This window comes from Pan troglodytes, chromosome 21 (genome assembly GCF_028858775.2).
Source record: "Pan troglodytes isolate AG18354 chromosome 21, NHGRI_mPanTro3-v2.0_pri, whole genome shotgun sequence".
NCBI classification, from domain to species: Eukaryota; Metazoa; Chordata; class Mammalia; order Primates; family Hominidae; genus Pan; species Pan troglodytes.
In genome coordinates this window covers 8,735,083-8,750,155 of record NC_072419.2, presented here as the reverse complement: position 1 = coordinate 8,750,155, position 15,073 = coordinate 8,735,083, and the positions used below count along the sequence as shown (strand labels likewise).

At 46.5% G+C, this 15,073-nt stretch overlaps 1 protein-coding gene across 4 annotated transcripts in view; it reads right to left on the bottom strand.

The window, feature by feature from the left end:
- Positions 1–11,733, bottom strand: part of STK35 (serine/threonine kinase 35) — a 111,410-nt gene extending 99,677 nt beyond the window's left edge. For 2 of the 4 annotated variants that reach the window (XM_016937321.4, XM_063803239.1), the window contains exons 1-2: positions 11,354–11,705; positions 10,164–10,761 (exon numbers count right to left, since the gene is read on the bottom strand). In XM_016937321.4, the coding sequence (XP_016792810.2) occupies positions 10,164–10,761; positions 11,354–11,647 (892 nt within the window). In that variant the 5' untranslated portion in view covers positions 11,648–11,705. Of the gene's footprint in view, positions 1–10,163; positions 10,762–11,353 lie in introns of all 4 variants that reach the window. The other 2 variants (XR_010154303.1, XM_063803240.1) reach the window with 2 other exon arrangements.
- Positions 11,734–15,073: the final 3,340 nt, after the last annotated feature.

Here is a 15,073-nt window from a genome sequence, read left to right as displayed (position 1 = left end):
CTAGATTTCTTACTCAGTCTTCCGGCCTCCCCAGGGAGACCTGCAGTCATTTCCAAGGTGGCTGTGCATTGAGGAAGGGAAAGTAATCAAACTTTAGGGGATTACTGAACACAAGTTCCAAAAAGACACTAATTCCCAAAGAACCAAAGTGTCACTGTGGTCCACCAGTCAGAACAGGACTGATGGAGGGCAGGTGATCCATGGAGTGTCAGCTCAGGCCCATCTCACAGTGGGCTCCCGACCCACCCACAACTGCGGGTATTTCCCCAGTTTCAGGATATATAATTGGAATAGATATATGCAGCAACCACTAAAATCCCCAAGTGAAATTCAGTTTTTTGAGCTGAGAGGAACAAATAAAATTTACTTAAGTTTTATAATTCCCTTGTCTGGTATAATCTGACAGTTGTATAAGATTAATAAGAGTTACAAATTTAGCTTCCTTCCCAGAGAGGGAGAAAACAGGCAGGTTATTTGGAGATAGTAAGGATTTGAGGTAAATTAGCCTGTGAAAGCCTACTGGGTTCCAGGTACTATTTTAAAAGTTTATTATGTGAGCTATCTCATCTTACCAGGCACCGTTTTACAGGTGTGGCAACTAAGGCTGAGAAAGGCTTCAGAGTCTGCCCGAGGGCCCTTACCACGAGTAACTGGGGGGGATAGGAGAGAACCCCCACAGCAAGTCCTCCCCCCAGACCATGCTGTCTCCCAGCTCACAGAGGGCTAAAAAGTGTTCTTCCAAGAGAGGCAGGCCTGCCTTTGGGGACAGTTTTACTACCTTTCCCTCAAGTCTGACAGTCAGGTGACCATAATATAAATTATGTATTTCAAAACATATCCTATGCCACAGTCCACAGGGAGAGAAGATGCTTAAAGTAAACCCAAGAACAAAACCAAGCAGGTGTCTTGCATCTCATTAGTCATGGAAATTGATCAGAAGTGCTTAAGTTCCCAATAAAAACATGGCTTGCTTCGCTGAAAAACGTGAGGCCAGCAGGCTCAGCATAAGGACAAGCCAGTAGGAGCTTTGGAAAGACAGGCACTTCCTGTAAAGAAATACAAAATGCTCTAGATTTTTACAAGCCTATCCTTAAGCCTTCTCCAGAAGTTAGATTTCCAGGTTTTAGTCAACGCCACTTAAACAATTTCTGAGCACACATTGCTCGAGACAGAGGTGCAGTGAGATGAGGGGCATCCCTGCCCTTACATAGGCTTCTGGTCATTAGAAGCAAAATGACTACAGCTGTGAGAACTAGGAAGCGGGCCCGGATCTGCCAGAAGAGTTGGGAGAGAAGCTGGGATGAGAGGAAGGCAGGCTGAGAATAACTGCGAGAGGCCCTGCAGCTGCGTCTCCCAGGATGAGGAGAGTGGGCACAGGGGCAGGTGGGTGTGCGCCAGGGACACAAGTAGTCTGGGTAATCACAGAAGAGTTTCTGTAGATGTGCCGGAATGAGGCTGGATATCTTCTAAGGTGGATTTAGACTCCAAGAAATGGGAAGTGACTGAAAGTTCTTAATACATTTTATTTATTTACTTATTTTGAAACGGTCTAGCTCTGTTGCCCAGGCCAGAGTGCAGCCAATCACAGCTCACTGCTGCCTCTACCTTCTGGGCTCAAGGGAGCCTCCCGCCTCAGCCTCTCGAATAGAGTAGTGGGGACTACAACCATGCACCACCACGCCCGGCTATTTTTTTCTATTTTTAGTAGAGACAGGGTCTCCTTATGTTGCCCGGGCTGGTCTTGAACTTCTGGGCTCAGGCAATCCTTCCACCTCAGCCTCCTTAAGTACTGGGTAATTATAGGCATGAGCCACCGCGCCTGGCCACTGACGTATTTTAGAGATATGTCGCTTACAGAATCTACAAGTCACCAATTTTAAGGCATACCATTTAAGTAAGCCATATAGGCTGCTGACAATGCTATGGGCACACCATTGACTAAGTCAACCGCTGATTTCAGAGACGTTAAAGTGTGAAAGAGCATATCTTGGACAACGAAACAAGTTCCTTATGGAGGCATGAGGGGTTGGCGACGGGAGACAGCCTAGTGGCCGACTGACTTATCAAGAGGCTCTGAAACCTGGTGAAGTGAGGGCTGGCAAGGGAGGAGGTGAGAAGAGGATGTGAAAGGTCTTAGAAGTTTAGGATAAATAAGATTTAATAACTTGTCACATAAGATGGAAAGGAAGAATTCAGAGAGTGCTCTGGCATTCCTCTCTGGTTACACGAAACTGCTACCTATTCAGACGATAATTACATTTCCTCTCACAGGTGAGGAGACTCAGGAGCAAAAGATTAAGTAACTTGCCTAGTTGACGGCAGGACCTTGAGTTTCCATAGCCTAGATTCTCAGCAGAAGCACTGTGACTGCCTTAGTGCCTGCAGCAAAATCGCACACCTGGATGTGCTAGTTCCCACAGCAGACTCTGATGGGTGCCCCCCAGAGTTTAATGTTCATCCAGTCCCTCGTGATGGTCCAACCACACAACATGCAGATCTGTCTTTCAGCAGAGGACTAATTAGGACTTTGACTTAACGTGCACTTCAGCAATTCAGCAATACATATAGGAAGTCTTAAAAATGCTCGATCCATTTGAAAGAAAAATCCCACTTGAGGAATTCATTCCAAAAGTGTCAAAAAGACACAAAACAAACAAGCCTCCCCACCCAACAAAAAAACACACACCAAACACCAGAGACACTCAGAACTGGTATTCCATACAGAGTAAGTCAAAGTGGAGGATTGGAAAACTACTGTCCAAGAATGAGAATGAGTAACAGTTAACTATGGTAATACCAATTGGCTGAAAGTTTTAAAGGACCATATTATACTTCAACAAAAGTTTACTTAAAAAACCAAAAGAGAAAGTCACATAGCATGTAATAAGCAAGTTTTAATGTGAAGGGGGGAAAAGGGCAGAATATTAAAATTATAAAGTTATGTCTTAAGAAAAAGGATGAGGGAACCCCGAAAAATGAAGTTTGAATAAATTATGACTATAGCCATCCCTGTTTAATTAGGAGTTGTACATTAAAATATTTTAGTTAAAGAGCTGGCTCAGCCAAAGATCTGTCCTAAGAAGCTAAAGACACGGACCCATCCTGGCACATCTTCCCAAAGAAATATGAAAATGCGGACCAAGAATTGGTCCCATTCTCAATGATTTTGTGCTGTTATGTCATTATAAAGAGGCTGGGTACCATAGCAACACCACAGGGTGTGTCCAAAGTACTTCCTAAGATTAACAGACTTGTTCTGTTGGCTGCCAGGGCAAAACACAGTGTCCAAAAGAGGACAAGAGTAAACCCACCGGCCGGACAGGGGCTGTAAAGCCAGCCAGGCCTGGGGTCAACATTCCCTCTACTACCTGCCCCCAATCCCCCAATTACATAGCTATATGATCCTGGGCAAATTTCTTAGGACACTAAGAATCTGTTTAGTTTTTTATAAATTGAGAAGAAACACCTACAGCACTGGACTGCTCTAAGGCTTAACTGTGACATACAGAGCACCTTGAATGGTGCCTGGACACTAGAGCAGACTGCTACTGGGTGTGAATTATGCTAATATCTCTGGACACCACTGGCAGCTGTCCAATACAGTCACAAGGCAGCCTGTCAAGAACATGGACACTGGAAAGAGCATCTGGATGTAAACTTAGGCCCTGACCTTTCTCTAGTGTTGTGCTGGACAAGCAACTTGACCTTGATGGACATTGATGTTCTTGTCTGTAAGAACAAGTTATATAAACACCAACTTTACAGTGGCGATGATTAAATGAGAAAAGGAATATGAAAATACTACGAAATGCTAGCTATTACTACTTGGAACATTACAGGGGTTTGTTAAAATGTAGAATCCACCAGCCAGGCAGAGAGTTGGGGTACCCCTAATCCATGGCAGTCCGGGCTCAAGTATCTCTCTCCATATGCATGGGCCTTGCCACACACCTAAGCCTCAGCTCTTGCCAGGCTTGTTTCTGATTTACCCTTTTACAACTCATCCTTCCTTTCCCCAGATTTAGTCCACATTCCTGGCAGCTGATTCACCCAGAGCACCTCTTACAGGCTGCAGTGAAGTAACATCTATTGTACTGTAACCATCTCTTCCGTTAGACTGGGCACTCACGGTGGAATGAAATCAAGTCTCTGGGTTCCCCACAGTATACCACATGCACACCTAGGTGGTCGATAAGAGGGTGAAATAAATCAAGATAAAAGTCATGAGCTGGAGAGGTGTAAAAAGAGAAAGAACACAGAAAGTAGTAGTAGGGTATGCAGAATATGCAAGTTAAAGACAACTAGGTCAGGATCCAGAATTTAGAAGTCACTAAGGAGGGTTCCTAGCCCTACAGATACCAGCAAAGGCCACATTTGAGGTGAAAATGAGCAGACTACAAGTTCTACTTAGGAAGCACCCCTCGAGAGTTTATACTATAAAAAGCCTTACCCAACGCAACCCCAATTAACCAAAGCTCTCAATTAAGGAAGGGCTGCTTCTGTCTCCTGGGGCTGGTACCTAAAATCCCTAATGCACATAAAAAGTAGTCAGTCAGGAGCAAGAAGTCTGTGTGGTTGCCCCAAGTCATTCAAGAGTAGAGCAGAGAGCAGGTGGGGTCCCTGGCAGCTGAGACACACAGAAAGAACCAACAGAAATCAGCAGTGCCACAAGCACTGATCAATACACAACTAAAAACAAAGAGGAGCCATTAGTTTCTTTCTTTTTTTTTGGAGACAGTCTTGCTCTGTCGCCCAGGCTGGAGTGCATTGATGCGATCTCAGCTCACTGCAGCCTCTGCCTCCCGGGTTCAAGTGATTCTCCTGCTTCAGCCTCTTGAGGAGCTGGGACTACAGGCGCCCGCCACCACGCCCAGCTAATTTTTTGTATTTTTAGTAGAGACAGGGTTTCACCACTTTGGCCAGGCTGGTCTCCACCTTCTGACCTGAGGTGATCCGCCCACCTCGGCCTCCCAAAGTGTTGGGATTACAGGTGTGAGCCACCGCACTTGGCCTGAGCCATTAGTTTCTGAGTAAAATATGATTATGCCCATTTTACAACCAAGAAAAACAGAAGAACCTAGAACTTAAGCTACCTGTCCCAGCAGTACCCCACAGCAGTTAAGAAAGCATACTCAAGTTTGAATGTCTGGCCTTGAATCCTGACTTGGTTACTTGCTTAGCTGTTTTACATTGGGCAATTTCACTAACCTGGGTACCTCAGTTGCCTCACCTATAAAATGAAGATAATCACGGTACTGACTTCACCTGATACATAGCAACCTGCAAGTTTCAGCTCTTACTTACAGCGTGAAACTGGGATTAAAACCTTCTGACTCTGAGTCTAGCATTTTATTGTATTGTGTTAACTTATATTTCCCCAATGCCAGCCAGCTCTCTGCCTCTTGACCTGGCAGCTCTCTAAACTCTGAGACCCAAGCCACAGAAGAGGATTCAGAGTTGCTTTTCCAAGGGCTGGGGAGGGAACGGCCTTGCTCTGCTCTGAAGGTTCCCTAGGCACTCGACAAGTTGGGGAAGTCTGCAGGCTGACAACCCATCTATTGCTAAGACCCTGGTCTATCCTATACTATTATAGTTCCTCCCTCAGCTTCTTCCTTCCCCTGCTTCCCCAATGCCCCTAACTAAACTCCCAGACAACTGTACTATTTTCTAAGATGCTACCACTTGTGACCCTGCATTATGTTCATGTGGGCATGCGTCCTCTGCATGCCTCGTGGAGAAAAACTCTGCATGGCCTCTTATAGTAGCCTGGCTCAAAGCCACTTGGTGTGCAGGCAAGATTACTTTCCAAGGCCTCGGTTCCCAGCCACCTAAAGGCATCGACATCAAACAATTGGTAAAGAACAATTAGTGTCTTATCAAGTTGAGTGTAAGCTAGGCTCCCGGCTCTCCCAAACTTCTAACTATTCTGTTATATGAGTCTTGAGAGTTTGTCCTGGATTAGTGTCTGTGAGTGTGTCCTCACTTGCTATTTGTCAGAAGAATCAGTGTGTGCCTTAGACAAAGCAACTGAATTTCTGACTGACAATGACTCAGCCTTGCCTGCTGTCTAAGTGGCAGTAATCTTGAACTTTGTTTTAGGCACATTCAGGACAGGCATTCTCGCAATGGAAAACAAGGGGATAAAAGCAAACTGTTGATGCCTTCACCCCCCCAACCTTTATGTGAGAAGTATTTCAAAGTTAAAAACATAGGCACCAACCCTTCAACCAAACAATTTACAGGATTGTAAACGTGGTTTTAAAAAGCCTGGGAGGCTGGTTTGAGTGCTATCACTAACTCATTGTGGATAAAAGTTTTGTCCCTTTTCTGGGCTTCAGTTTCCTTCCTTGTGAAACAGGCAGCCAGGTCACACATCTAAGACCTCTTTCTATTCCTCCGAAGCTTCTGCTGTCTTAATGCTTCTAGGCAGGACGTGTTTGGTCTGTGCACAGAATGGAAGGAGACAATGCATTTAAGGCTATCAAACAAAATGGGGTAAGACCAAGAACAGCATTTCAAGACATTTCTCTTTTCGATACTGGATTATTTTACTGGCCAAATAGTGAAACGGACTCCCTTTGTCTCTTCGCCTATCCACAGTCCTAGGCACCCTACTTTCAAGCCCACCTTCTCCCTAACTCCTGATTCTCTTTCCTCTTAATTCTTGTGCAAAGCCCTTGCTTATGAGTTGACTGGTCATTTCCTCCAGTGATCTTGAATAGCATTTAAATCTTCTTCCAGTTCTCAAACTTTTCAAATGTAAGTTCCATTGGGGCAAGGGGTGGTGTGTTTTGCTTTGCTTTTTTTCTTTCCCTTCAAATACCACAGTAGGGACTCAGCATTAGGTTTAGTTGAGACTTCAAGGCAGATTCACACTTTTTGGCCTGTTCAAAATCATTCTGAGTTTTAGGAGGCAGGGCCAAGGGTGACTGTAAAGGACTTTTCTATTTAATGAGAGAGCTGAACCAGGTTATCTCTAGGATTCCTTCCAGCTTTTTAACATTACTGGGTGGTATTTGCATGCTGTAAAGCCAAGGCCCCAGGACAGATCAAGACTCCTAAATTTTGGAATCCAGAATAAGCAAAGTTTAACTTGGAGTAATTTTGGTCCTGTTCTCTATTTTAAGAAGCAAAAATGATTACCTATTTACTACTTGAAAAATCAACACATTGCAAGTCAGCTTGAATGTCATTTTCATAAGCAGAAACAACACATATTTTCTTCACTGCTCTGTCTCCGAGCCCTGAACACCGTAGAGGTTCAATTTTTTTTTTTTTTGAGACGGAGTCTCGCTCTGTCGCCCAGGCTGGAGTGCAGTGGCGCGATCTCGGCTCACTGCAAGCTCCACCTCCCGGGTTCACGCCATTCTCCTGCCTCAGCCTCCCGAGTACCTGGGACTACAGGCGCCCGCTACCACGCCCGGCTAATTTTTTGTATTTTTAGTAGAGACGGGGTTTCACCGTGTTAGCCAGGATGGTCTCCATCTCCTGACCTCGTGATCCGCCCGCCTCGGCCTCCCAAAGTGCTGGGATTACAGGCGTGAGCCACCGCGCCCGGCCTCAAATATTTTAAAGACTCCAAACAACTGAAAGGGACAAATCCAATCCAGTGTACAGCCTAAAGCAAAAGATTTCATTTTTCTAGGTCCCAGTTTTAGTTCACAAAGGGAGGATGAAAACACCAGTGTTTCTGTCAACTTGGTGTGCTTGACAACACAGAAAACAAGGTGTGTTCTATGATGAAACAAGTTTGGGAAACTTGAGCAAGAACAATGTGAATCTTGAAGGGGGTGAGGGCAGAAGAGTACAGAACATGGTGTGAACTTATATAAGGCAGTGAATTCCTCCCTATGTGGAGCACTTGCTGACATTAACAGTTTGCACAGTGACCCTATGTACCTAATGTCATAGGTACATACCCACTATCTTACAATAACGGAATGCTCCTCACAGGGTTCAAACAATTTGCTCCATGTTTTGTGCAGTCAGTCCTGGGATGAGCCAGAGGGTCTAACCCCAAAGTCCATGGTACTAAACACTATGCTATGCTGCCATGGGGTCACTTTGGAATTTTGACAAATTCTTCAGGTGAGGAAAGTCCACATAGTATTTATATGTTGAGAGAGTAAGCAAAAGCTTCAAGCTGAGGTTGAAGGTTCGAGACTGGCGTCGATGAACTGAGGACACAAGGAATAAACATTTGGCAAGGCAAATTCCCACATCCCAAGGCAATCTTGTAGTAGGAAGTCCAGACCATTCATTGGCAGTAAAGGAGAAGACTAAGAGAAGTCTGAGAATAGAAAGACTTCAAAATAAGTGATGCGCTCCTAGAATATAGGTAAGATAAACGAATCCCCTAGGGGGCCTTTTTTTTTTTTGAGACAGGGTCTTGCTCAGTCGCCCAGGTTATAGTGCCATTGCATGATAACGGCTCACTGTAGCCTCAACCTCCCAGGCTCAACTGATCCTCCTGCCTCTGCCTCTCAAGTAGCTGGGACTATAAGCCTGTGCCATCAGGTCCGGCTATCTTTTTTTCTATTTTTTGTGGAGACCAGGGTCTCACTTTGTTGCCCAGGCTGTTCCCAAACTCCTGGGCTCAAGCCATCCTCCCACCTCAGCCTCCCAAAGTGCTGGGATTACAGTCGTGAGCCATTGTGCCCTGCTGGAAGTCTTTTCAAAACAAAAACACTCACCCTGGGTAGAGGGTAGGCTTCTCAGAATGGATGGGGCACGGATGGACTTTATAAAGTTAGACATCTAATTAAAGGACTCTAGGTGATATTGATTCATGTTTCCAACTCCACTGTCAAACAACTGACTTGCAATGGGACAAAGCGTTCTCTTGGGAAAGACTTGGGGGATCTTTAAGTTGTGCAAAAGTAACAAGATTTTGGGAAACCACCCCCTCCAAACTCACCCCAAATCCTACCCACTCTTAAAAAGTTCATCCTCAGGGTACAGAGAACAGCACTACGCCTTTGAAAGCATCCAGGCCTTGAATCAAAACAGATCTGGGATCCCCGTCACTTAAGCTCTGAGAAATGTAAGGAAACCAGGAGCACAGTCTAACTTCCCTTTCAAGCGGATTAACCCTGATCAAGTTATTTGTTCACTTCTAAGCCTTATTTATAGAAAAAGGATAGAATTTACTTTTCAAGTTATTACCTAAAAATTACTTCAGCACTGAGACCACAGCTGGGACTCGGATTAGTAAACTTTCTTCCCCTGGATCCTCCTGCCTCAGAAAGTCTCCTCAAACTTTCTACCGCCTCTCTCCTCTCCGAGCAGACACTTAGCTACTGGTAGTATGAAAAAGGCTTGTGAGTACTGAGTAGTTAGGATGAATACATTCCCTAACTGCAGTTAAAACCCGGAAACTAAGATAATTAGTTCCTCCAGGACTGCAAGACCTCTTGACTCAATGTACCCCATTTTCCTTTTAAGTAAAACCATTTCCCAGCCAGCCTCTGAGGTTAAGAAAAAGATTAAGAATGTAAAACGGAGGGAAAAGATGCTGGATGCTTTGTTATGTGACGGCTCTCAGGCCACCTGTGAGGGTTGTCAGCCTGCATCCCTCAGAGGACCAAGCCAGAAGACCGTCAGTTTGCTTGGCTGCCTGGGATGAAGGGCTGGGGGCCTCAAAGGAAAAGGCAGACGAGGAAGCCACAGGAGTTTGGGGGTTGGAGCTGGAGGGTGTCAGGAAACTTGGAACCAGACAGGGAGAGGGTGTGGGTGGGTCCAGGAAAGTTTTTTCTTTTTGTTTGTTTTGGGAGGGAAAGAGAGAGGCCCTCGGGGGTGAGGAGGCTCCGCAGTTCTGCTACTAACTGAACCCAACCCCTCCTCCACTCCCCCAACCGATCTTAAAAATAGAAGACGTTTAATAACCATAGCTCACAATTATTGAGCACTTATTAAGTTAATGGTTAGCACTTCAACGAGCTCTTGTTATGGAAATACCAACCAACTTTAGGCCCAGGGACTGATCTTGGGACCTGAGAAGAGAGGGCCGAATGCCTGGGCCCAGGAAAGGAGGGTGTGTCAGGGCACAGGGTGACAGGGACCAGGTCTGAGGCCTAGGAAGGCCAGGAACGGTGTGGGCCAAGCCGTCCGGAGAGCAGGGGGTCCAGGCCCTGCGTGGGTGGAAAGGCCCGCGGTGCTCCTACCTTTCAGTGAGGTCTCCACCAGGCGCAGGTAAAGCTGCGAGCTCTTGTTGCCGTGACTCATGCGCTGGGCTAGCCCATTGCGCTGCAGGACGCACTCCTCAAACTGCACGACGTTCTGGTGGCGCCGCTTGAGGCTGGTGAGGGCCCAGAATTCAGCCAGCGCCAGCTCCACGTTCTCGGGGGCGTCGCAGCGGATCTTCTTGACCGCCACCCGGGCCCCGCTGCGCCCGGCCACTGCCTCATAAACCACGCCGTAGCTGCCGCGCCCGATCTCCGCCAACAGGCTGTAACGCGGCCGCGCGGACCCGCCACCGCCCTCAGGCCGTCGCCGCGCCAGGAAGGCCTCGCCCGGGGCCTCGGCCGCCACCGGATCCATGGCCTGGGCCGCCGCCGCCGGCCTCAGCTTCGTGCTGGGCGCCCGCGGCACTGGGCTTCGCCTTTTCCGCTCCGGGCTTTGTGTACCTCTGCGGGCGCCGTCCTTCCCCGTTTCCATGGCTGCGGGCGGCAGGGGGAGCAGCAACGGCGCTGCCCGGGCCCCCCCTGCCTCATCCCTCCGTCCGGCCCTGGGACGCGGAGGAGCCGGACCTTGGATTGTGACCTGCGGGCGAAAGAATCGGTTAAACGGCCAGGCCGAGGCGGGGAGGCCAGGAGCGTAGGCCGCGGGGCGTCCCACCTCCTCCTCCCCCGGCCGCCGCGGCCCCTTTAAGACGGAAGCCACCGCCGCTGATTGAACGGGGGAGGGGAGGGGAAAGCGGGAAAGACCGAACCACTGGGCAGCGGCTCAGAGGGGGAACCGGAAAGAAAAGCACAAACTCTCCGCTCTCTCTGTTAGCTTGTCATGTAGCGATAGGAAAAAGAAGAGCCAGCAAGCTTCACGCCTTCTGAAAACCGCTTAGAGACGCGATTTGGCCGGCGGAAATATTTTTCTTTGCTTGGCCCCCTCTGTGACGCTCCTCCCCGCGCCCCGCCTTGTGTTCGCCCGGGTGTAAACAGTCCATTGAATTAAGCCCTAGCGGAGCCCAGCGGACCGACCCAAGTCCCCGAGGGCGACGGGTAGAGGGGATTGGCTGAAAAGTTCGGCTTCTCGGAGTGCGACTGGCCGAGGACCCGATTTCCCTTCCCAAGCGCGGAGGCAGTGGCAGTAACTCCAGCCTCGGCGCTGGCCTTCAGTCCTCGAACGGCGCCCTTACCTGGCCCGCGCACCTCCACTTCCGGGCGGCCCGTTTCCCCCCTGGAGCCCCTGCCTGGGGATGGTCCGCTCCGGGCCCGGGCTGCCTCCGGGACCGAGCAGCGCGGGAGGTGGTGGCCCGAGCCCGGCGTGTAGCGGATCCTTCTGCTGCCGCGGCGCTCGCTGGGGAAGCCTGGGCTCCTAGGCTCCCGTGGCTTTCCACGTGTTCGCGCCAGCTGAGCCCTTTACATAACCTCTTTACATAAGCTGCACCTCCCGCCGGCGCCCGGGCCAGCGGAGACTCCTGGTGGCCCATCCCCCGGGACGCCAGCCGAGTGAGCCCTGCACCGCCCGGTCCTGCAAAGGTCGACGGAGCAGCCGCAGCCGAGCGCACCGGCACGCCTTGCCGGGACCCAATCACTGGCGAGAACACCCAGCCAACAAAAAATAGGCGCGAAATTCCCGTGATCCGCGGCGGGCTCCGGCTCTCCGCAGCGGCCCGCGCATCACTATCCCTTCTCGCCTGATCTGCGTGAAGACCAACCGTCCGCAGTAGGCGCCTAATAAATACTGACTGGGTGATTGTCTTGGTCGTTTGATTCATAGCTCTGTCCTGGGAACCTCAGGGACTGGGTTGGAATCCCGACCTTCCCTTCTACCAGCCCAGTGATCTTGTGCAAATCATTGACCCACCCTGAGCATCCGTTTATCCAATGATCCTCTGCAAAATGGATAGAATGGGCTTTAATTCCCAGGAATGATAGACCCAAATGAAATACCTAGATGGAGGCTAATTGGGTGTGGGGCTGAGTGTTAGTACCCAAAGCTCCCATTTAGGCACAGATTTTTGAATATTTTGTTCTGTATTTTGTATTCCAATGTAGGCCTAGTGGGTGCCCAGTGTTTGTTAACTGAATCTACAGATGTTTATTGAACACCCGTAATGTGCTAGGCACCATTCCAAGTCGCTGGGGAAAGAGCAATAGACAAGGCAGCTTCTGCCTTGGTTGAGGTTCTGTGCCACTGCAGGAGACAAACCACATGGGTGGCCTTGGGCAAGTTAGTCAACCTTCTTGTGTGTTTGTTCCTTACCTGTAAGAAGATTCACAGAGGTTATACAGGTAAAGCACTTAGGACAGCCTTGCACACAATGTTAAGTATTATTAAATAAATGCACAGGATAATTTTTGCCAGTGGTAAGTGTGATGGAGAAAAAGAATAAGCTAAAGAGTGCTCACTGGGTACAGGCCATTTCTGATAATGTATTTGGTCGCTGAAAACCTCATAACTTTTTTGTGATTAAATTTCAAATTTACACATAAATTTCAAGAATCGTAAAGATCATATACTTTTCCACTAGAATAACAAGTTGTTATATTTTGCTGCATATCCATATCCTCTCGTGTATGTGTATATATACACACAAATACATATTGTGTGTGGATAGCTATATGGTATATACCCCAAAAGAAAGGAAATCAGTATACGGTATATAGATATTCACACACACACACATATATAATGTATATATTCTTTTTTACTACATCATTTTAGAGTTTCCAACATCAAACTCCTTTATCCTAAATATGTGTGTGTGTTTCCTTAAAAAAAAAGACATTATCTGGCATAATCTCAGTACAGTGGTCAAAAATCAGGAATCTTTAACAATGATACAATTGTTTTATTTAATACACTCCATCCATATTTAAATTTTGCTAATGGTCCCAATAATGTCCTTTATAGCTATTCCCCAGGATCCAATTCAGGATCACACGTTGCACTGAGTTGTCATGCCTCTTTAGTTTCCTTTAATCTGGAAGGGCAGTTAGTTATCCAGCCTTTCTTTGTCTTTCATGACCTTGACATTTTTGAAGAATACTGGCGAGTTATATTGTGGAATGTCCCTAAATTTTTATTCATCTGATGTTTTCTTATTAGTTTCAGAGTATCCATTTTTCTCTCCTCCCCCACCCCCCACCAACCCATCCCTTGCTATTCTGAGAGGGTATGCATTTTTTGGCAGGACTACTGCTGAAAAAAGTTGCCTCCTCAGGGCCTTTCATCAGGAGGCACATGGCATTGTGTTTGTCCCAGTATTCGTGGTGTTAACTTCCATCATTTGGTTGAGGTGGTGTAGGAGTAGTTACACTCCACCATAAAGTTACGATTTTTCCTTCTGTAACTATTAAGTATTCTGTGGGAAGATATTTTGAGACTATTTAAATATCCTGTTCTTTAGACTCTTACCCACTGGTTTCAGAATTCATGGTGATTCTTGCTTGAAACAATTATTACAGTTGCAAAATGGTGATCAGAAGGTCTTTTTAATCATGACCATTAACCATCCCCACCCTCCCCCATCCTCATTCCCCCTCCACCCTTCCCAGCCTCCGGTAACCATCGTTCTACTCTCTATCTCCGTGGGTTCAATTGTTCTGATTTTTAGATCCCACAAATAAGTGAACATGCAGTGTTTTTCTTTCTGTGCTTGGCTTGGTTGACTTAACATAGTGATCTCTAGTTCCATCCATGTTATTGCAGATGACTGAATCTCATTCTTTTTAATGGCAGAATAGTACTCCATAGTGTGTAAGTACCACATTTTCTTTATCCATTCATCTGTTGATGGATGCTTAGGTTGCTTCCAGATCTTGGCTATTGTGAACAGAGCTCCAACAAACACAGGAAAATCGAAATACTAATTTCCTTTCTTTTGGGTATATACCCAGCAGTGGGATGGCTGGATCATATGGTAGCTCTATTTTTAGTTTTCTGAGGAACCTCTAAACTGTTCTCCATAGTGTTTGTACTAATTTACATTCCCACCAACAGTATATGTTCTCCACATCCTTGCCAGCATTTGCTATTGCCTGTCTTTCGGATATAAGCCATTTTAACTGGGATGAGATGATACCTCATTGTAGTTTTGATTTGCATTTCTCTGATAATTAACAATGTTGAGCACCTTTTCATATTTCTGTTTGCCATTCGTATGTCTTTTGAGAAATGTCCATTCAAATTTTTTACCCATTTTTAATTGGATTATTAGATTTTTTTCCTATAGAGTTGTTTGAGCTTTTGATGTATTCTGGTTATTAATTCCTTGTCAGATGGATAGTTTGCTAATATTTTCTTCCATTCTGTGGGTTGTCTCTGTTGATGGTTTTCTTTGCTGAGCAGAAGCTTTTTTAACTTGATGTGATCCCATCTGTCCATTTTTGCTTTGGTTGCCTGTGCTTATAGAGTTTTACTCAAGAACTCCTTGCCCGGACTGACGTCTTGGAGAGTTCCCCAATGTTTTCTTATAGTAGTTTCACAGTTTGAGGTCTTAGATTTAATTCTTTAATCCATTTTCAGCTGATTTTTATATATGGCAAGAGATAGGGTTCCAGTGTCATTCTTCTGCATGTGGATATCCAGTTTTCACAGCACCATTTATTTTTATTGAAGAGATTGTCTTTTCCTCAGTGTATGTTCTTGGTACCTTTGTTGAAAATGAGTTCACTGTAGGTATGTGGATTTGTTTCTGGGTTCTCTGTTCTGTTCATTGGTTTATGTGTCTGCTTTTATTCTGGTACCATGCTGCTTCGGTTACTGTAGTTCTGTAGTATAATTTGAAGATTTGAAGTCAGATAATGTGATTCCTCCAGTTTTGTTCTTTTTGCTTAGGGTAGCTTTGGCTCTTCTGGGTCTTTGATGGTTCCATTTAAATTTTAGGATGGTTTTTTCTATTTCTGTGAAG